General features: G+C 44.3%; 1 protein-coding gene across 1 annotated transcript; it reads left to right on the forward strand.

The window, feature by feature from the left end:
• Positions 1 to 706: 706 nt before the first annotated feature.
• On the forward strand, positions 707 to 22,147 carry SYT2 (synaptotagmin 2). Its single transcript, XM_072648183.1, has 8 exons — positions 707 to 947; positions 2,206 to 2,372; positions 5,114 to 5,233; positions 5,982 to 6,149; positions 6,671 to 6,838; positions 8,488 to 8,605; positions 14,920 to 15,053; positions 17,688 to 22,147. The coding sequence occupies exons 1-8, from the start codon at positions 761 to 763 to the stop codon at positions 17,892 to 17,894; spliced, it is 1,269 nt and encodes a 422-aa protein (XP_072504284.1). The 5' UTR covers positions 707 to 760; the 3' UTR covers positions 17,895 to 22,147.
• The last annotated feature ends 1,469 nt before the right edge of the window (positions 22,148 to 23,616 follow it).

Here is a 23,616-nt window from a genome sequence, read left to right on the forward strand (position 1 = left end):
CAATATATCAAGTCCTGATTTGTAGCGTTTGCTGATTTCCCCAAGGTGCAGATAATCACACTAAGGAGTTGACAACTGGCCAGTGTGAGTTGGCTCTAGCACACTCTTGGGGCGAATGCCCTCTTTTTGCTGTTCTCCCCCTTAATGAGGCTACATCTGGGGACCAGGAGACTTTGGTCAGCAGCCCAAGCTACAGCAGACCTTTCTGTTTGCAGAAGGCAAAGGACTGGTTCTGGAAGGTGATGGGTATCAGCTGCCCTGCCTGAGGCAAGAGGCAGGGAGATGACAAGTATGGCATAACAAAGCCAAGGAAGGGGAGAGTTTCAAGGTGAAAGGGGGGATCCACAGTGTTGCCCACCCTCTCTCTCACAGGTGTGCTGGGAGTATAAATGCAAAGAGTATATGTGAAGGCACTTCAAAAAGCAGGGCTGGTGCAGGAGGGGAAGCAGAAGCTAGAGGAAAGAGCATGGGACTTGAGATCAAACATTCCAGATCTGAGCCCTGGTTCTGCCACTTACTAGACTTGAGATTCCTCATCTGGAAAATGGGGAAATTATCTAATGAGTTATTGTAACGGTCACTTGGGAATACATCTGAAAGCACTTTGTAACCATAAAATATTCTAGGATTTTGCTTGGCAGCTGTTAGGTTGGTTATCTGCATTATAATGATACTACACTTCATTTGCATTTCCTCCTAAACCTGAATGGAGACATTCATGAGAACCCTCTCTGTGTCCCCAGCTATCAGCTGAGCCACCATGCGGAATATCTTCAAAAGGAACCAGGAGCCCATTGTGGCTCCAGCCGCCACCACGGCCACCATGCCAGTAGTTCCAGCAGGGCCTCCAGACAACTCCACAGAGAGTGGGGGTGCGGGACCAACTGGAAATGACATGTTCACCCAGATAAAGGATAAATTCTTTAATGAGATCCAGAAGATCCCCTGTGAGTATCTCCTGGGCTGGGAAGAGAGGAGGTGTGACAATGGTATGGGGAGGGAACATGCAGATACAAGCCATGAGGGTGCTTGAGGAATCCTTAGGAGTCCATGGTGATGTCTGTCATTGTGGACTGGGATGTTTTTCTTATTATTTTTGAACTTGACTCTGGTCTTTGATGGTGTGGGTTTCTTAGGCTATGGTTGTAACTGAGTAGGGAGTGGGTCTAGGTCTAGGTGACCTTTAAGGTCCTTCCTTAGAATCTCTAAGATTCTAGGTCTCTTGGTTAATCATAACCAAATGAGGATTGAAGGCTGACCTGGGACCATTCTCAGGAAGAGAATAGTCCATTGGTTCCATAGCTCATTCTGACAAGAGCTGCTGCATTCCCTTTATAGGGTCAGTACGTGGATTTCTGACAGATCTCTTCAGTTGGAATTGTGTCACTAGGCAGAATATTGAGGAATGTTTTTCCAGGTAGTCTTCTGCCCATCTACTGGGGCTATAGAAGTTTGGGCTAAGGAAAGAGTAGGGGTTTGAGTATCATTAAAAACAGTTCATGCAAACGAGATGCAAATCTCTATGGAGGGTGGTAGAAGAGTAGAGAGATAATAGTTTTGGGGAGGAAATAGTAGAAAGACTGTCAGATTTCTCCAAATGCTCCCAGTTTTAAACCATGCCATACCAGGATGGTCTGAAGGAACTGAGGATGGTTAGCCTGAAAAGAAAAGATTAGGAAGAACACAATTGCTGTTTCCATGCATGTCATGTGAAGAGGGAGTAGACTAGTTTTGTTTAATCTGAGAGCAAACTAGGAGAAGTGAGTAAAAAGTGAAGAGAAGCAGATTCAGGCTTAATATAAGCAAAAACTTACAGAATGGGCCATTGTTGGGGCATAGCAGGCTCCCCTTCCTTGGGAATGAGCAATGTTTGGATGGAAGATCATTCGTTGAGGATTCTTGCTCATGTATGAGTTGGACCCTAAGGGCTCTTCCAACTCTGAGATTTTGTGGTTCAGTGAAATATTCTGCCCCCTTGTCCCTATAAACCCTCACTTCCATCCCCAATCCTTTGTTAGATGGTCCATTCCAATACTTGCTTTGGGAAATACGATCATTGGAAGACTGCAGAAGGATGAAACTGGGGTTGGCTTTTTGGTGACAGTACTCCTGGAAGCAGGCAGGGTATCATGGAAGGGGAAAGAAAGATGTCCCCTTCTGGGCAAAGGGACTTAGTGACTATTCTATCATGTTATGTTCGTGCAGTACCTCCATGGGCACTGATCGCCATCGCTGTGGTTGGTGGTCTTCTCCTCCTCACCTGTTGCTTCTGCATCTGCAAGAAGTGCTGTTGTAAGAAGAAAAAGAACAAGAAGGAGAAGGGTAAAGGCATGAAGAATGCCATGAACATGAAGGACATGAAAGGAGGTCAGGTATGGCCCCTGCAAGGGGAAGGGGGAGGGGAAAGGACATGGAGATGTCATCTTATTCATTGGGACAGAGCATCCTACCAGGAAGTTCAAAGTAGTCTGGGATATTTTCTTGATATCCTCCCTATTGCTCCTTAGAAAGAAGACATCTCAGGCCAATGAGGAAGGGGAGGTTGACACATGGGGTCATAGTAGGCAACAAGGTGGCACGGTGTATATAGAATTTTGGACATAATATCAAGAAGAACTGAGTTCAAATCTGGCCTCAGATCCTTACTTAGCTGTGTGCCTCTGTGCAAGTCACTTAAGCTGTTTGCCTCAGTTTCTTCAACTACAAAATGGTACAGTAACAATAGCACCTACCTCTCAGGATTGTTGGGAGGATCAAATGAGATAATATTTGTTAAAAAAAAAAAAAGTATTTAGCACAGTGTCTGGCACATAGTAGGAACTATGCAAATACTTAGTTCCTTCCCCTTCTCCTTATTATTACTATTGCTTCACCTCCTAAGTCATTTGCCTTGGTTCTGCGAACATAATCACCCCGAAGATCAAACTAGTTAATGGGAAAATATAATTCTGCCAGCCTAGACTCCCAAGGGCCAATCACAAGAGTAGAGGATCATGAAATTCCCTCCTATTTCCCCTACTTAAAAGAAAGGGGGTGATATATTGTTCTCAAAGAACCTCTTGGGTCACAAAAACAAACTATTGGACAAGAAGAAAGCCCCTTTAAGAGGGCATCATTGAGTGACCCTCATTCTACCTGTTTGACTTTCACAAGATGATGAAAGGGGAAGAACATTGCCCTGAAGTGAGGAGACTGGGGTTCTTGTCTCAGTTTTGCCACTTACTAGTCATCTCACCCCTCAAAGTCCTCTATTTTCCTCATCTGTGAAATGGGGATAATGATACCTGCCATGCCCAACTCAAAGGGCTGTTGAGAGCATTCCATGATATCCTCTGATGATAAAAAAAAATCTATAAATCTATAAAGAGCTCTTCACATGCAAAGCAATATTAATAAAACAATAGCAACTGACATTTATAAAGCATTGATTATCTGATTTAAACAACATTTCAGAGAGGACTTTAATGACAGTTCCTCAGACAGGAAGTGATCAATCAATAAACATTTATTGTGCCCCTACTATGTGCCAGGAACTGTGCTAAGCTCTGAGGATACAATATGAAAAAAGAAAGATAGTCCCCACACTCAAGAAACTTATAGTCTATGGGGAAAGAATATACAAAAGAAAGCTGGAAAGTGGGGTGGGGAGAGATGTACCTGATTTGGAAGCATGGTGAAGAAGTCAGTCAGAGAAGCCCCCAAGTGGTACAGCCCAAAGTGAAATGAGGTGATGTAGAAAAGAAGAGGGTAGTATAAGCTTCTAGAAGTTAGGGACTGGTTCATTTTTGTCTTTACATCCCCATCACCCAGCTCAGTGCCTTGCACACAGTAGGACTTATTTGTTTTAAAGTAATGACCCTAGTAGGAACAGGACAACATTCAGGGCAAATATGCCTTCATTTTTTCTTACCTGTTAGTATAGATTTTTTTCTAGTTATTCTCCAGAACCTACACGGATTCTTGGTCTGTCTGCTGAAATGCCTGGAATTCTTTTCCAGGTCCGTTCAGTACTCCTGGGCAGATTTTATAGATTTTATAGATCCCTGGTTCTCAGTTTTACCCAATTTTGCAGTGGAAATAATTCCAATGTTCAAGGAATTTAGAATCAAAGCAGGGAAGAAATGGTCTCACTGTAAGAAGACATGGGTAGAGTAAGGAAGTGTGTATGTGTATATATGTGTGCTCAGTCCTTCAGAGGGGTTTCCAGTGGGCATTGTCATAAGGAGACATTTCCCCAAATCTGATCTGTTTTTGGACTCCAGCCTGGTCTCTATAAGGATGGTGGGCTGGTAGAACTAGTCAGCTGGTAAGCATTAATGTTTGGGAAGAGGGATTTCTCTAATCTGGCTTTTCTCTTTCTTCTCCTGTCATCGTGGAATTCTCGCCACCAATCCATTGCCCGGTCTGGATGGCATTCATGGTATGTCTTTCTGAGTGTGTACAAGGCCTAACTCAGAGAAGGTTTTGGAGAAGAAATTGTAGAGGGAGGGGGGCAGCAGAGGAACAACAGGGGGCAGTATGGAGGTTGTCTAGAAGGTAGAAAGAGCACTACATTTTGATTTCAGAAAATCTGGGTTCAGATCTTGACTCTGCTATGCTCTGACCTTCAGCAAGTTGTCAGATTTCTCTGGGATTCTCTTTCCTCATCTGCAAAATAAGGGAGATGTATTAGTGGATCTTGTCCAACTTTTAATTCTATTATCCTCAAATTCCAGGCAGTTATTATGTAATCAAGGCTGCATAGAGCAGCTAGACAGAGTCAACTCTTCAGTTTTCAATGTGAGCATTTATTCTTTGAAATTCAGCAAATGCTACAAGTCAGGACTTGAATTATTGTTTTGTTTATTGTCTAGACTTAAAAAAATCAATGGAAAAATGTTAATAATTCAGGCTAAAAAATGTGCCCTGTTTATATCCCCCCACTCCCACCCCCCACAAAGAGTCAGATTTTAAACATTTATTAGCACACTACTGGATGGAATGTTCAAGGCTTGGGATGTCATGAGCCTAGGACCTCCACTTACTTGAGCACCTGTGGGGAAAAAGGGGAGATGCCCTCCATCATTCTTGCATTGTACTCAGCTGGGCTGTTCTGTCCTCTTAGCTTCCCCAGGATGATGATGACGCAGAGACGGGTCTGACAGAGGGAGAAGGTGAAGGAGAGGAAGAGAAAGAACCAGAAAACTTAGGCAAACTGCAGTTTTCATTGGACTATGATTTCCAGGCTAACCAGGTGCTCAGGGAATGGAGGGAGGCAGTGGAAAGAGGGATAAGGGAGAGGGTTGTGCTGGAGCCTAGATCCCACTGTTAAAATTTCAATTTGGGTATTTATCTTAGAAATAGCAAATGTTACCAACTGGGGTTTGATTTGTTTTGTTGATTTTCTGACTTAAGAATGTGATAGAGAGAAATAACGTAAATTAAACTAAAAATGTGTACTGTGTACACTTTTCCTTCAGAGAGTCAGTTGTTAAAATTTTATTATCATATTACTGGGTTGAAATTTAGGCCTACTGGGTACAGAATGGGAAAAACTCAGACTTGAGGCTATGTAGTCAAGCTGAACAGCCTGGGGTTATGACCATTTGGGATATGTGATCAGCAAAATCCCTTTCAGGTTCAGCATTCTATGCTTCTATGATTCAGTCAGAGAAAGATAGAGGAAGGCTTGAGGGGACATAGGAAAAGGGAGCAGAGTGTGCCTGACACCAGGGTAACAGCTACAGGGAAAGCTACACTCTTTGCTCTTTCTCAGGTGAGAGGGAGGACTCAGTAGAGCCCCTGACACTCTGCTAACCTCCTGGTAATGTGGCTGGTTTCTTCTGGGAATCTTGTTGCACGCTAGAGCATGGGACTGACTGAAGTCTCTAGAGATCTGAGACCAAGCTCCCATAATAAACTTTCAAACCAGGGGCCAGTGGAAATAGGCAGCTGGAGAATGCTGGAGCAGGCCTGAGAAGTGTATTCATTTCTCTCCACAGCTGACTGTGGGCGTCCTTCAGGCAGCTGAGCTCCCAGCTCTGGACATGGGTGGCACCTCCGACCCCTATGTCAAAGTGTTCCTCCTCCCAGACAAGAAGAAGAAATATGAGACCAAGGTCCATAGGAAGACACTGAATCCTGCTTTCAATGAGACCTTCACCTTCAAGGTGAGGCTGAGAATCCCCTCATCCCAGGTCCTTCCCTTCTTTCCCTTTTGGATTTACTCCTAAGAATACAACTCATAGGATCATGGGCAGAGAATTCACAAATGGATAATTCAGAGTTGTTGGTATTTTATCCTTTAAATACCCAGAGATTACCCTTTTCTGGCTTCTAGCTCCATCTGGGACTAACAAGCCTAGTTAACAAGCCTAGAAAATTTGGTGGAGATCAATGAACTCTCAGCCACCATCTCACTCCTGCCCCGGGGTCAGCTCATTCTTATGGCCTTCTGAAGAAATCTGAGGGCTCCCTGCCCATTCTAGCCTCTACCTGCTTTCCTCGGTCTCATTCAACTCTAACCCTATGATCTTATAATCAGGGTCCTTTTCTCACTAAACTGTGACTTTTAGGTTGAGTTGGGGACATCTTGGGGTGATGATATGGGCTTTCTTCCCATCATCATCACCCCCATGAACTTGATCTGCTTACAATACCCTGCATATTTGTGCCCTGATGTGTCCTACAGGTGCCCTACCAGGAGCTAGGGGGCAAGACACTGGTGATGGCCATCTATGACTTTGACCGCTTCTCCAAACACGACATCATCGGGGAGGTGAAAGTGCCTATGAACACTGTGGACTTGGGCCAGCCCATCGAGGAATGGAGAGACCTGCAGGGGGGAGAGAAGGAAGAGGTGAGGCAGGAAGCGCCTGGGCCAGTTTCAATATTGTATTTACAAAGGTACAGAGAGAAGGTCAGGGCCAGGCTGGTATCAGGGAGAGAAGCAAACTGAGATGACTGAGCCCTCAACTTGTCCCTGGGCTCCAGAGGTCAGGAGCTCATAGTCTAGCTGGGGAGACACGTATACACATATGGAGCTGAGAATGTTACAAGACCATGTATCTAGCTCCCAATGGGAGCCAGGGTAGTATGGACCTAGAGTAATGCATTCAGATCTCAGCTCAGGCACATGCAAGTTGGGTGGCCTTAGACAAATAATTTAATCTTTCTTACCCTCAGTTTCCTCACCTGTAAAATGGGGATAATATTTCTTGCATTTTTTGACTTATGGGTGGTTGTGAAGAGGCTGCTTTGCAAACCTTAAAGCCTTATAGGGATGTGAGCTGTTATTATTATCAAGTGCTAGATAGTGTGGTACCTGAGAGGGAAAGATAAGAATAGGCTGGAGGAGTGTTCAGTGAAGGTTCCATGCCCCCAGGGCTCTGAGAGACCATGGGATACCCGGGTCCATGGAAATGAACCCAGTTCCAAGATAGTCTGGATAAAGAAAAAGTCCATTAAAAAGAAGAGGAGGAGGGGCACTTACCCCAGTCTGAATCCCACCCCACACTCCTGCCCTTTGGAACATGTGGCCTAAAGAGTAAACAAGGCAGGCAGCCACCTAGGACACGCAAATCAGGGACCAACTGAGGAACATTTTTAAATATGACTGTTTACAAATGCACATATTTCTAATGCCAGAAAAGTCTGCTCTCCATGGCTCAGAGGTATTTATTTTGTGATAACTTAAATGATATGTGTTATAGTGAAGGCTCAGAGACTCCAGTGAACAATAACAATAACACGGGCCCTTGCCCAGGGCATGCAGAAAATTTGTGCCTCTGCCCTGGACAGCTCCAGTTATCCTCCAGGGCCAGCTGCCTGCCTTGGGGACATGTGGTCTGAAGACCATCACCCATTCCTGCCGTCACAGCTTAAAGTTTATTCTTCTCATCTCTGGTTTCTCTCTATTCTCTTCCTCCATCTTTTCCTCCCTCCTTTCCTTCCTTCTTTCTTTTCCCTTCCCCTTCCTTCCTCCTTCCCTCCTCCCTCCTTTCCTTCCTTTCTCTCTCCTTTCCTTCCTTCCTTCTTTTCCCTTCTCCTTCCTTCCTTCCATCCCCTCTCTTTGTCTTTTCCTCCTTCTTTTCCTTCCTTTCTCTCTCCTTTCCTTTTTCCCTTTCTCCTTCCTTCCTTCCCCATAAGTAACTGTGATCTATTAGAGATGGAGATAAATGCAAATGAGAGGTTTAGGTAGCATATCTCCCTGGTGATATAAATAGCACTTGTAGGAAAGTCCATTATTAATCAATAGCTTTGTTGAACTGTAGCAGGAAGGATTGAGTTGAAATATAAGAAAGACCTTGTCAGTAATCCAGGGAATGATAACTGAAAGAACTCCCTAGGAAAGAGAGATCTTCCCCTCCTCCCCCACCTCTCCCACCTCCCCCACCTTTCCCTAACCCTAGTCTAGGCCAAGTGAGTGGCAAGCCCTGCCTGGAGCTGAGCAGAATGTGCTTAGGAGGACCCTTCCTGGCTGAATTTTGTTTTTTCTTTACTGGGCAGCCAGAAAAGCTTGGAGACATATGCACTTCCCTCCGTTATGTGCCCACTGCTGGGAAATTGACTGTCTGTATTCTGGAAGCCAAGAACCTGAAGAAGATGGATGTAGGAGGCCTTTCAGGTGCGTGCAGGCCCAGCATTGGCCATCAGGTGGCACTGGTGTCAGGTGGCTCCCCAGCGACTATCTTTCCCAGTTATTTTAACCTTGAATTCCCGTTCCAGGAGAAGTTCAATCATTTGATGTATATCGTCACTCAATCTCCAGAAACCTCACTAGGGTAGCACCCCTCACCCAACGGTGCACTGCCAGGATTTAACAGAGGGCTTGATGAATGCTACTATGCCCACAGCCCCTGTTGTCTTCAGCAAAACTGTGAATTAAGTAAAGTTGCCTCCAGCATCTTATTTTCCTGTCAGGACCCCTTGCTTTTCAGCAACAGCCCTAGCCCCCAGTTTTCCTATGTTGGAGAAAAGCAGAAACTGTATTAATTCAATTCCATTCAACAAACTTTGGAGTTTCTGCTGTGAGGTCAGGCAGTGTCCTGGGCACATCAAACATGAAATAATTCAATCCTTCATTGTGGGGTGGTGTGAAGAGAGCCAGATTTGAAGTCAGAGGTCTTGGGCTCCAGTACTGGCTCTGCCACTGACTACTTGTGTGACCTTGGGCAGGTCACTCTCTGGTCACCTCTACTATAAAATAAGGAGATTGGACTCAATAAACTTGAAAGTTCCTTCCAACACCACGTCTATTATCTGACTCTCAAGGAGCCAACAGTCTGTAGGAAGACTGGGACTTGTATATGAACCAATATGATCCAAGGTAGCATGTGAGGGGGACAAAGTGACCCAAGGTACCAAGAGGAGGTTTGAGGAAGGATCCCCTGGGGATGGCATCAGAGAAGAGGTGGTCCCTGAGCTTAACCTTGAAAGAAGAGGTTTTCAACAAGAGAAAGATGGAGGTGGAAGGTGCACTCCTGGCATGAGGAATGATCTCTACTGATGGATATCAGGGATGGACAGGAGGAGATTGGGGAAGAGTCAGTAGTCCAGTCTAACTAGAATATGGAATAAATGAAGGGGAATGCTATGAAATAAAGCCACAAAAGCAAGGAAGAGTCAGTTTGTGGGAGGGTTTGAACGTCAGGCAAAGGAGTCTATATATATATTTTTTACCCTACCACATTTGGGAAGCCATTGAAGAGTTTTGAGCAGGGGAGTGATGTGGTCAGACTTTGGTTTTAGTAGACTTATTTTGAGAACTTTGTAAAGAATGATTGAAGTCAGCGAGAGACTGGAGACTTGGATACCAATTAGGAGGCTATTCCCATTGTCCATACAGGAGGAATGAATGCATGGATGAAGGTAGTAATGCATTAGGTGTTGTAGAGGTAGAATCAGCAAGATTGATGACATGCAGAGGGTGAAGACAGAGGAAAATCAAGGATGACTCTGGGAAGGCAAGGTCAAAGAGGAATATAGATTCAGTCTCAGACATATTGAATTTGAGGTGCTAATGGGACATCCACATGCTGGATGTGCACAATTGACATTCCTGCAAAGGCCTGTGGGTAGACTATGTGTTGGTAATATGACAAAACTATGAGGAAGTATGTTTCCATGGGAAAGAATGCTATCACTAGGCAGGGCAATGGGAAAGCACCTACAGTACATGTCAGCCCATCAAATTGCATTTATTAAACACCTACTGTGTGCTAGACACTGTGCTGGGGATACAAAGAAAGGCAAAAACTAGCCCCTGCTCTCAAGAACTCACAGTCTAATGGGAAACACAACATGCAGACAACTATGTACAAACAAGATATAGACAGGATAAATGGGGAGTAGTTTCAGAAGAAGGGCACTAGAATAAAGGGTTTGGGAAAAGCTTCTGTAAAAGGTGAGGTTTTAACTGTGATTTAAAGGAAGCTAGGGAATCCAGGAGGTGGAGATGAGGAGGGAGAGCATTTAGAGCAGGGAGGACAGCCAGAGAAAATGCCCAGTCTGAATATGGAGTGTCTTGTGAGCACCAGCAAGGAGGCCAGGGTCCCAAGACCAGAAAGAGGAGGCAGCTTATGAAAGGCTTTGAATTTTAAACAGAAGATTATATTTGATCTTGGAGGTAACAGGGGGCCCTTGGAGTTAATGTGGTCAGATCTGTATTTTAGAAAAATTGTTTTGACAGCTGAGTGGAGGATTGAGTGGAGTGGAGAACGCTTGAGGCAAGGAGACTAGCCAGCAGGCTATTGCAATAGTCCACGTATGGGGTGATGAGGGCCTGTACCATGGTGCTGGCCATGCCATAGGAGACAAGGGGATGTATGCAAGAGACCCTGCCCTGAGGGTGCTTACACATACACATATTAGTAGGAGCTACAACATCCAGACAAAATAAATAGAAGGTAATTTCAGGAGGAGGAGGAGGAAGGTATTGGCAGCTGGGACTGGGGTCAGGAGAGGCCCCATAGAGGTGATAGCATTTGATTTGAACTTTGGGGTGGGATATCCTCAGTGGGCAATTTCTCCCCTCCCTGTAAGCTAATTCATCTGTGCCTTTGGCTAGGACACCCACATTCTGAAAGCATTATCTAACTCCAGTTCATAGTGCCTGGAGGTAGTTCAAGTAGCTAGTCCTGTCTTATTTTGTTGTGCTGCTAGAAAGATCAAACGTCACTGCAAAGGCCTGTGGGTAGATCGCCAATAGGAAGATGCTATAGGAAAAGAGGTTCCCGTAGGAAAGAATGCTGTCAGTAGGCAGGACAAGGAGAGGGCACCTACTCAGCCTGTAGTACTTGTTCCTAGGATGCCAATCACAGTTTGGTTACTGTATCCTTCTAGTCATTCCTTTCATCAACCTTCTAATGCTGTGCTCCCTTGTCTCAGCGTTGTACTACTCCCACTCATCTTCCAGCTCTCACCGCCCCTGATTTATTCTTTATCTCTTCAACCTAGTTGTAAGGCTGTAAATTGGTCAGCCATACTCCACTTCGTGGGAGACCATAGCTGTGAGATCTGCTTGTATGTCATTGGTCTTCCCCTGTGGATACAAGTAATTAAAATGATTTGGCCAAACCAGGAAAATGTAGAGTACTGAATTAATTATTTGACATTTGGAAGGGACTTGAGCAATTTTGTAGTCCTACCCATAGCTGAAACGAATCTTTACTGTAACAGACATGACAAATGGTCATGCAGCCTTTGCTTGAAGTCCTCCAGTGAGGGGAAGTTCACTGGTAAGTGAGTAGGCTCATGCTATTTTGGGTGATTATGATTGTTAGGAAGCTTTTCTTGATATTAAATTGAATTTTTTTACACTACTACCCATTACTTCCATTTCTGCCTTTCAGGACTAAGCAGAACATCAGACAGGCAGGTTTGATTGGAAAGTAAAATATGTAAAAAGGAATAATATGAAAGAAGACTAGAAAATTAGGAAGAAACCAGATTGAGAAAATTAAAATTCTAGGCTGAGGAATTTGCATATTGTTCTGAAAGCAATAGGGAGCCATCAAAGACTCTTGAGTAGGGGAGTGATAGGGTCAGATCTGCCATGGTCAGATTTTGGGAATATCAATTTGGTGACTGCATGGAGGATAGATTAGAAAAGGGAGAGAAGTTCAGGGTAATGAAGACCGAGAAAAGATCATTTTATTTGGCAACAAAGAGGTGACTTTTAGAGGAGAAAGTGATTTCAGTAGGGTAGTGGGGTCAAAAGCCAGTTTGCAAGGAGTGGAAAAATGAATGGACGGTAAAGAAATGGGTGTGAGTCAGTGAGTGTCAATATAATTTAACAGGGAAGGAGTGGAGAGATATAGGTCAGCAACTTAATCTGAAATATTGCTGTGCCATAAAAAATGATGAAATGGACTATTTCAGAGGAAACTGGGATGACACTTGGGAACTAGCACAGGGCAAAGTGAACAGAACTAGAACAATTTATACAATGGTCACATTATAGAGAAAAACAACTTTGAAAGATTTTAGAACTCTGAGCAACCACAGTGATAAACCATGAGTCCAGAAACATTAAGGTGAAAAATGCTACTTGTCTTCGGATAGAGAGGTGATGAACTCTTATGTCACCAGCTCACACAATGGTAAAAGATGATATGTAGCCACATACACACATGTCCGGACGTAGACACAACACAAGGCATGCTCAGGGTAGGAAGGAGCTATCCATGAGGGACATGAATTCTTTTGGAAGATAGTGGGCTCCTCCTTGACAGAGCTCTGTATAAAAGGACTTGATAATCCCTTGTCAGGCATGTGATAGAAAAGATTGTCCTGAATAGCCTCTAATGTCCCTTCCAATCCTGGGGTTCTATAATTCTGTTCTATGATGGACTCCAGCTATCTCTCCCCTGTCCTACTCTGTCCTTAAAAGGTAGCCAGACTTAGCCACAGAATCCTCCCTTCCAATATAAGGCTTGCAGGAGAACATGCAATTGCCTTTAGGGGTGAGTTTTGGACTCTGCAGACCTTTGCTCTTTCATGCCTAACAGCAATTCATTCGTAACCATTAGAGCTGACCTGAAGTGTGATGGCTCTTTTCAGAGGGAGAGGGTTCCCCGACCTTGGAGGTCTTCAAGTAGAGACAGGGCAGCAGCACTTGTTGGGTGAGTTATGGTGAAGATTCCTTTCATGTATGGATTGGATCAGATGACTGCTGACATGGCTTTCAGCTCTTAAAGTCTGTGATTCTGTTCAACTGTACGTTCAGTAGCCAAGAAGTTAGCTTTCAGTGTTTCTGGGAGAATTGGAGATAAACTGGATTGGAAGTTGGAGAGAAGATAGGGAAGAGAAGGGAAAAGAGAGGGTCTTATAACATCTGATTTGTTTTGGATGTGTTTTTCTCAATTTTTTTGTTTTCCTTTTTTTTTCCTTTTTAACTTTTTAAGAACTTTTTTTTTTGTATAAGGGATGGCTGTTTGGGAGGGGAAGGATAAAGGAGGAATTCTAGGTGACATAAAAACAAAAGGTATAAATGAACATCTATACAGTGTATTCCAAGTCTTAGCATAATTTTAAGCTTTATTTGCTTAAGTGTAGTTTTAAGCTTTATTAAGTTTATTAACTTCTAAGCTTAATTAACTTAAGCTAACAAAGCTTTAAACTGCACTGAGACTTTGGGGACACCTTATATTTTTAAAAGTTAGTATATGCAAGATTTCACACCCATAGGATCTCACCTCTACAAAGGAGAAAGAGAGATGCATTTTGCATCTCTCCTTCAAGGACAAGCTTTATTATCATAATCATATGGCATTGGATTTCTTCTCGTGGTTGTTAGTCTTTATTTTTACTTGTCTGGAATCAATATGTACATTGCTTTCCCAGGTTCTGTTTACTTCACTTTGCATTGGTTGATGCAAATTTTCCCATGGTTCTCTGAGTTCTTGATATTCGTATTTTCCTATGGCCTCACTCTAGTGCTTTGGTCCTCATCTGCCAAGTAAAGGCATTGGACTGTATCACCACCTAGGTCCCTTTCACCTGTAAATCTGATTCTAAGCTTCAGTTTGTGGCAAGCCCCTTGAAGGTAAGCTTAGATTGTAAGAAAGGCAGTCAAATAACCTGGGCTTCAAATTCTGATCCCTACACTTACTATCTGTCATACTGGACAAGAATATTTCTCTCTGACTCTCAGTTTCCTGAATGATGGAGTTGAATTTCCTCAAGGGTTCTTATCTTTTGGGGGGTCCTGGACCCCTTTGGAAGTCTGGTATGGCCTAGCAATTCTTCTCAGAATAATGTTTGTAAATGCAAAAAATAAAACACATAGGATTACAAACGAAAGCAATTCTATTTAAATATAGTCACCAAAATGATGATTAAATAAAAAAGTTCACAGACCTGAGTTAAGAACCCATGGCCTAATGACTATGCATATTTGTAATGGGTTTTGTTTCTCGTGCCTTCTCAATGGGTGAAGGAGGGAAGAGGGAGAATTAAGAACTGAAAATTAAAATAAAATTGAATTAAAAATAAAAATCCCATAGCTCGATGGTCTCTGAGGCCCTTCCTAGATCTAAATCTTAGGATCCATTTATACAAGGATCCATCTGTATAGATACAAATATTTGTATAGGTACAAATTTGTATACAAATACAAATTATATACAATTTGTATAGATATTTATATAGATACAAATGGATCCTAAGATTTGGAGCTAGAGAATGGATCCATACAAATGGATCACATTAGAATGAGATAATGGATCTTTAAAAACACAGCATAAGATTTAGAGCTATACTATGTTAGACACTGGGAAGAAGAGACAAAGGTTCCTATGAGGCATAACCCTGACCTCATGGAGTTTACAATCCAGGAGAGAGAGACAGAGACGACACATAGATGACTATTATTAAGAAATAATCAGCACCCATAAGAGTGGGGAAGCCTTGGATGGTGACAGGTTTCTCCTTCTGCAGATCCCTATGTGAAGATCCATTTGATGCAGAATGGTAAGAGACTGAAGAAGAAGAAGACGACTGTGAAGAAGAAGACCTTGAACCCCTACTTCAACGAGTCCTTCAGCTTTGAGATACCCTTCGAGCAGATCCAGGTGACCTTGGACCCGTCTGGGCTGTGGGCCTGTGGAGCAGGTTGGGGGCAGCTGCAAAAGGGGGAGATTTGGGATAATTTGAGGGAAACTACTTTGTAGACCAGTAACCAAATTCCCCAATGCTCTAATGGAAGCAGGGTTGGAGAGTGGGATGTGTTTCAGGTTATTCTGAAGTGACATAGGGGCTGAGGAGAAAAAATTCCATTAGAGGATTAATCCCAAATCACTTCCTTGAGCCTTTGGAACACTAACTGATGTGTGTAAAGGGATGGGTTTGATGAAACACAGTAGACCCAGGAGGTGGACCCAAGAGGGAACTGGTTGACCTGAGTTTGAGTCTAGCCTCAGACACTAGTTATGTGACCCTGGACAAGTCAGTTAAGACTCAGTTTCCTCATCCGGCAAATATGAAGCACTTTTAAACCATTAAAATGCATTCACATGTTATTTTTTAAATTATTTTAATATTTAAAATATTATTTTAAAATTAATATCTTGCCCCAATCTGCTCCTGCCCTGCCTGGCCTCATCACAACAACTCTTGCTTCTCATTCCCTCCTTGAGAGAGATAGATGGCAACATTCCTAAAACTATCATAGAAAACCATCCTGGCCTACCACTCTGCCCTTTCTTCATGCCTCTCTCCTTTCTCCTCTTATTTCTTCGTACTTCTGTCCTTCCTTACTCCCTTCTTCCTTCTTTTCTTGCTATCTCTCCCCTTCCCCTCCTTTCTTTCTCCTATGCTTTTTATCTTCCAGTTCTATCTTATTCCTTTCTCTTTTTCTCTCTCTCTCTCTCTTTGACTCGGTTTCTCTGTCCCTGTCTGCCTGCCTCTCCTCCCCACTCTTCCTTCCCTTTCTATTTACTGCCTGGCTAACTTACATGTAATGATGTGGGAACAGTCAAAAGACTTGGGTCTGTACCCCTGCTCTGACCTTTACTATTTCTGTGACCACAGGCAAATCATTGAGTCCTCCTGAGCCTCAGTTTTCTCATCTGTAATAATACTAGCACTATCTAACTCACAGGACTACCTGAGGGAAGTGCTTGGTAGAACCTTTCAGGGCTACTTAGGTGCTTATGTGTGAGTGAATCACACCTTGTCTAGGTGTGGGGAGCTGGGATAGAGGAAGGGGAGGGGAGGAAATAATCAAATGTTTGGGTTTGAAAATTCTTGCTGGACTGCAGGGTGCAGTTATAAATGAAAAATGAAAGTAAATAAGATCAGTGTTCTATGAACTGTGCCCATTAATTAAACAGAGCAGAGACTAATGCCAATCGGAACTTAAAAGCAGGCTGTGGCCTGAGAAAACTCTAGTGCTTTGGGGCCATCTATGAGCTGACCACACTTTGCCAGCAGGCAGATGTCCATGATGGTGGATGAGCTTGGCCACCTATGGACGTCATAGAGATTTGAAGTGAACTGTCTTCTTCTCTTCGGAAGAACTGTTTTATTTCTGGCAACGAGTGAGCCAAAGAACACCGGTTGGGTTGGAGATACATAGTGAATACCAGACTGGGACTCACGACTTCAGGAATTTGCCTCCAGCTCTGCCTCTGACATCAGACATGGCTCACAACTACTTTCTCTCACTTTTGTAGCACCTTTCTCTCACTCAGGAAATATAAATCATATCCTCCTCATGCTTCCTGCCCCTAGGAGCTCCAATAAAAGGTCAGAATAAGAATCAGAAGAGGCTTGTGTCTGTGTGTAGGAGTTGCAGTGCTATCTAACGAGAACAATGAACAAGGAGATGGTGACATGCTCCTTTTTGCCTCCAGAAACATCAGAACAACCAATGAACATTTATGGAACACCTACGGGCAGGAGGATGGGCACCAGGGGTACAGAAATCACAGGAAAGACCCTGGGAGAAGGTGGTCCTTGGGCTGAGCTTTGAAGGAAGCTAGGGATGCAGGGAGCCAGAGAGGAAGAAGGAGGGTATGGTGAGCATTCCAGGAACAAGAAGGAACCGTGCCATTTCTGGGCCTTAGAACGGCTCTAGAGAAGGCATTCTTCACCGTAAGATAGCTAGAAAGATAGCGAAATGAGGGGAGGAGAGACTTGTGTCCTTCTATACCTGGGGTTGTGTTGGATACGACCCTGCCCAGAGGCAAGAGGATGGATATAGAAAGGAGTGAAAGAAGGTAGGAAGGAAGAAGGGAAAGAAGTCGGGAAGGATGGAGGGAGAGAAGGAGGGAGGAAAAGAGGGAGGGAAGGAAGAAGGGAAGGAAAGAAAGGGAAGGAAGAAAGAAATGAAGAAAGGAATGAAGGAGGAAGGAAGGACAAAATAAATGTTTATTGCATGCCAGACACTACGTTAAGTGCTTTCAAATATTATCTAATCTGATCCACACAACAGCCCTAGGAGTCAGATGGTTTTATGATCCCTATCTTATGGCTGAGAAAACTGAAGCAGACAGAACTTGAGGGACTTGCCCAGTTATAAAGCTAGTAAGCATCTGGGGCCAGATTTGAACTCAGGTCTTCCTGACTCCACTGGGTCACTGAGCTCCCTCATACAGGGATAATGATAAAACCTTTTAGCCTGGCAAATTAAAGTAGAGAGAGTTAGGATGAGCAACAGGCACGCCTTTCTGGCCCTAAAACTCATCTCCTTGTTTCTCTCACAGAAAGTCCAGGTTGTGGTCACAGTGCTGGACTATGACAAACTGGGTAAGAATGAAGCCATCGGCAAGATCTTCGTGGGCTGCAATGCCACAGGCACGGAGCTCCGGCACTGGTCCGACATGCTGGCCAATCCCCGGAGGCCGATCGCCCAGTGGCACTCTCTCAAACCGGAGGAGGAGGTGGACGCCCTCCTAGGCAAGAACAAATAGGCAGCCTCTGAGCCTGGGTTCCCCTTATGAACACTAACAAGACCCAGAGCTCTTAATACCTCAATTAGGCAACTTCAGAGTATTCTTTTGGTTTGTCACCATCTCCTTTCTTCCCCTCTTTTATTTCTCTCCTTTTTTAAAGACAATTTCCCTCTGTTGGCTGTGCAAGGAGAGTCCCCTAACAGGTGAAAGAGAGGGCTGGCTCTTTCATTCTTCCCCATAGCTGCCCTGTGCTGCATGCCCTCTCTGTTTCCTCCCTTGCTTTTTCAAGGCCTCGCTCAAGCTCCACCTTTGGGGCCTCTTGTGGTGGACCCACAAAGGGTGGCACTTCCTGTTTCATGAATGTTTGGGACCAACAAAATGGTGGCACTTCCTGTTTCTTAAATGTTCTGGACCAACAAAATGGTAACACATCCAGTTTCCAGAAAGCTGACTTACAAAGAGGGCCTTGGGAAGGCAACATAGCAGTTGAATCCTGTAATAGCCCAGGTACATCTCTATTTGTATGAGGAGCTCAACTCTGAAGTAATGAGTGGATCAAGTGAATGACCTTGAGCTTCTCCATTTATTTCTGGAACAAGAAAGGACATTGAGAAGATGTGGAAAGAAAAGATCCTTCAGGAATACTGAAGCTCAGAAGGGAAAGGGCTCTGGATCCCAGAGTCCTGTGATTTACCTGTAGCCTGAATATCAGAAATTCAAATATTCAGTGTGGGTGGTTACTTGGGAAATGGCAGGCTGTGAAGACTGAATTTGGCCAGAGCCTGGACCAAACCTCTTTCCCTCCCTCCCTCCCCATGCCACCATGGACCTTTGCCAGCTATTTTCTTCTTCCAAAAAACAGCCTCCTGGTGTAGTCATGCAAGTAATCTGCTCTATAAAACTCGCTTTGGCTTGGTGAGGGACCGCCAGTCTGGGGAGCTCACTCCCACTGTCAGCAGCAGCAAATCATCAAGAAACTGAGGCTCTGTTTCCCAGAAAGATGACAAAAAAAAGACAGAGTTCATAATTCTCCATTCCTTAGATGAGAAGGCAGATATTGGTCCCCTTCTAGAAAAGGCATACAGTTTGATTGGTGTCTATTTCCCATTAAGCTTTGCCTTTTAAAAGACATAACTTTGGTGTGGAGACATGTAATTGGTGCAGAGCCAGAGAACTTTAGCAGAAAAAAATAGTTAAAATGATCTTAGGTCCCTGAGGTCCAGGTAAGAATTGGGGGTAAGTGAGAAGGAGATAGCTGGTGGACACTTGTGGTCTGCATAGCAGAGATATTCCCTGGTGAGAAAGAAAAGCCAGCACTGGGATTTTTTTTTTCTCTCTAGTTACTTAGGTTATTTTGCCCATCCCTCCTTTTTGTGTTTGGGGAAGGGAGAGGTTATGTCCATTTGGAGGGACTGCAGAGAGACTCGCAAGGGAGTCCCCTGACTTAGCATTTTCTAAGGATGCTTCTCTCTGGATTCCCAGAAGCATAGCATTCATTTCAAATGGGCCTCTGGAAACCTGCCAGGGGAACTGCCCTATTGCTTCTCCCTGGCCCTGCTCCCATTAACCCCTTACTCATAGCATTGATAAAAGCCATATATATGTTAGCCAAGGTTGCACTGAGTCCCCTTCTAGGCCCTCCAACCCCTTCTCCACAGTGGGCAAGGGTGAGGCAAGTTTTGACAACCCTGTGGGATCAGTATCACCTTTTTCCCACCCACCAAAGGAAACACAGGCACCATGATCAGGTTCCTCTTGCCTCATCTCCCTCCAATTCCCAAACCTTTCCTTTTTCTTAAGTAGGAGAAAGTCACTGTTGGCCTGGGAAGTATGTCCTGTGAGTGTTACAAAATGGCAGAACTTCCTGTCTCACCTGATCATGGCCACAACTGCTTTCCCCAGCCTACAAAGCCAAGTGGGGGAGAACTGAAAGGAATCCAGACAAAGGGATAGGATGAGTGAGAAGAGGACATGTCCCATCTCTAGGTTTCATTGAAGATGGACATAAGGTTAATTTTTGGTTAAGCGGATGAGGAGGAATACTTCCTGGGAAGTAGGAGCCCAGCCTGCCTGCCTTGAAGAGTGCATCCGGCTTTCTGCTAGTGTTTCCTGGTGGCTAGGAGGCTATTTTTATACTAGAGACTATTTTTTTTAATGAGGGAAGAGTTGGATCATAATAAGGATAATGGGTTTTAGTTTTTGCTGACCAGAGCTGTGATCATGGGGGCAGTGGTGGGAGAAGTAGGGCTTTTTAAAGTGGGACATGTTGGTTTGATGGAAAGGACACACTGCTCTTCCCTCCTGCAGAGAGGCATTTGACGTTTTTACTGACTTCTAAGCATCTCTTTCCTTCCCTCCCACTACTCCTTTCTCCCTCAAACCTAAGCCTGTTGATCACTCTTTTAGCTTTCATTTTTTCTTCTTTCATTTTCTCTCATCTCCCCCTCCCATATGGACTTCCTCTTTTCACTGAGGAACCCAGTCTCTTTAGAGTACCTTCCATTCCTCTTCTCCCCTTCTTTGCCCACCAATTCCAATAGTTCTGCAGCATATGAAGCCTAGAGAAAGCAGGCATGTTGGCTACTCTAGGCATCCACCTGGGCATCCACCTGTCTAGAGGCCAGGCAACTAGACTAGGGACCTTGGAGTCCCCTTCCCCTTCCTTCTTAGCTGACCTCCATGATTGAATGAGAATAGTGAATTTGACTCAATTCCAAGCCAGATCAGATCCTGTGAAATAGAAGGAATGGGCAGTTAGTTGTCAAGTGGTTCCTAAAGAGCCAGGGAAGATGGTGAAATGGCGGGAGGAGTTGTAATTCTTTCAAACAGATTGTCTTCGGTTGTTTATCTTGAGGAGTGTTTTTTGGGGGGAAGAGGGGGTTAGAAATGGAGGCGAGAACTTGTAAACTTCCAGTGGTGAGGACTACTGTTCTCGAAGGCAATAGGGCACCATTCAAAACACTCATTTCCATTCAGATCTGATTCTGGGGATCCTGGGATTGTATGTGATTGGTGTTGGGTTCATAGCTAGAGGAGGGCTCTGGGAGGCCAATGGGACCTCTAAGTGTTCTTAGGCAGCCCTAGTTTGAGAGACAGCTGAAGTTCCCACTCCTTCTTCCTCATAGGGACTTCAGTAAACCTGGCCCATTCCCCTTATTTCATTATTCTCCCCACCCCCTACCCCCATTCCATGGGGAATCTCCAATTCCCTAGTCTAACCTGAAGAACTATCTTTCTCATGGGAAAAGTAATATACTAATTACTTACCCAGTCTAGAGCTTCAGAAGGCTGAGGGGCATGAAGCCACAAATTTAGTCAGACACCCTCCGCCCCCTGCAGTCAATAGAGAAAGATGGAAAGAACTCTAGACCCCAGGCTATCCTTTCCAAAGGAGGTTAGGGGGTGGGAAGAGATGGATGATTTGATCTTTGGAAGGTTCATTTAGTGCAGAAATTCTGAGGAAAGAGTGGATTACATAGTTGCCTTAAAGTTTCCTGCAAGAGTTAGTTTGCCTCTGATGAGTGGGGAATAGATTTCTTAACACTGTGTCCTTAGGGTTGTGGGAGTAGGGTTTAGAGTTAGACATCTGGGAGAAGGGAAGAGATTTCTACAACTCATTCACATCCCTAAGACAGTTCATGTTCTGTAAATAGCCCAGGCCTAATCCATTCCCATTCACCAAAGTTTCCCCATATTTGAGCCCAGGAACAACCCTCTGCAATTCAACCTCCCTCAGTCCCTAACTGGACTGTGGTACAATCTGCTAGGTTGTGTGGGTCCTGTCCTTGGAGCATTGGGCAGGCTGGGAGAGGAGGGGAAGGCACTTTGTCCCAAGTGAGACACTGTAGAGGAGTCCTGGGAGTCTGGCTCTATTGGGAGGGAGTGACTAGGTGCCCCCTTGCTACCTTTCTCTGTCCACATTCTTCCCCATCCTCTCCCCTGGAGGGCCAGAGACTGAACATGAAGGATTTTGCTTAAAGTGGTTTTCAAACTGCAATTTTGAGAAGGGGATACTGTGACTTGAAGACACACAAATATAATTCATTTTTTTAAGGGACAAAAAATAATTGAACAACTGAAGCCATTTGAGCCTCATCTGATGCCCTTTCTGTTTGTGTTTAGTAATATATATATAAAAGAAGATTATATATATAATATACATATGAACAAGACGTTTAATTAAGGTGCATGTTAATAAGCCTTCTGTAAATAGCTGCATGACAATGCTGAGATTCTCTCCCCACTGATCCACAGCCATTTTACAGAACCCATCAAGGCTACGACTTCATTTTTTTATGTGGTATGGATAAGTCCTGTCTTTCCTCCCCTAAAAGAGAAAACCTTCCATTTGATGGTTACCATGTGACTGAGTCCTCCTCTAAGTGGGGAGCTGGCCTTTGGCGCATGCGGTCCATCTGAGAAGAAAATCAGAACCAGTCTTCCTGCTGCCCCTCTCTCTGTCCTGTCCCTCTCCACTCCTCGTCTGTCTTCGTTGAGTTTTGTAGAACCAAATGTATCTTTGTTGCATTGTACCCTGATCTGATATTTAGTGTCAATGTGTCTTCTGTGTTCCATGTATGATGTATCCGTCCCTCCTGATGTCTGAACTAACTGATAAGCCATAACAGGGCCGGTCTGTCAGACACCTGCCCTCTAGCCCCCACTGTCCTTTCCAGTGAGTTTCCTGAAGCTCCTTGTGAAGGGCTCACCTACTGGTCCCATCCCCTGTCCTACCCCTTACTTCCTCAGACGAAGACTTCATCGCTTTCCTTTGGGTCCTCAGAAAACAATCTCTGGATAGCTCCAGTATGAGCTGGATCCTTGGCTGTGATTTCAAGGTTTTTGGTTGTATTCATTCCTTGACTCTGGATCTCCATCCCTTTTGGGAACAAGATCACTTCTTCAGGAGTAGCAGGCCAGTGTTATTGCTCTGCCAACCTCAGTTTCCCTGTCTGTAAAATATTTGCGTGTGAAAATCCTTTCTTTTCTGATCTTAGAGGGTTAGCATGAGATTGGATGGAGTAATGGATGAGAAAACACTTGGTAAAATATTATAAAAACCACTGCTCAAAAGGCAGAAATTACTGGAATCCTTTTGCCCCATCCTGTCCTGCTAGTCAGGACAGGCCCAGTTCAGAGTGGGCTTGGGGCAGGAGTCAGTATTGGAGGGTAGATTTGTTTGTGAGAGGCTTAGAAAGAACGCAGATGGGGGTACTGAGTGCAAGTAATTTCAACCTATCCTTTGGTTAAAAACTTGACACAGAAACGTCCATCCTGGAGAAGGTGTGGGTGCTGATAGTCCATTAAATTAGGAGAGGGAGGGATGGAGGAAGGCCCTGGATGTTCTGGTTGGAAAGCTCATGCTACAACAGATAGCTTAGGTGGGAATGTGGGCTACCTAGTTCAGGGTTCAGCAACGTCATACTCCAGGGGCCTCTACGGGAGCCTGTCCTTAGCACAGTTAAGGCATGACAAATATTGGCAACAGGAGTGGTTGAGATCCATCTAGAGACCTGGATGCCCCAGCTTAGCAGCCTTCTTTGGTTAGTTCACACTCCCATATGCCCTCAGCTAGCCTACTTCTGATAGGTAGATGGAGCAAGAGCTAACAGTAGAATAAAGTAACTACTATTGCTTTAAAAACTGATGACCACAACCCCATTGAGAAAGAGTTGCCAGAATCTGATGGGAGTGTGGGCTGTGGTGGGAGATGGAGAGACAATGATCATTCTTGAGCAGG

Source organism: Notamacropus eugenii, chromosome 2 (genome assembly GCF_028372415.1).
Source record: "Notamacropus eugenii isolate mMacEug1 chromosome 2, mMacEug1.pri_v2, whole genome shotgun sequence".
Classification (NCBI taxonomy): Eukaryota; Metazoa; Chordata; class Mammalia; order Diprotodontia; family Macropodidae; genus Notamacropus; species Notamacropus eugenii.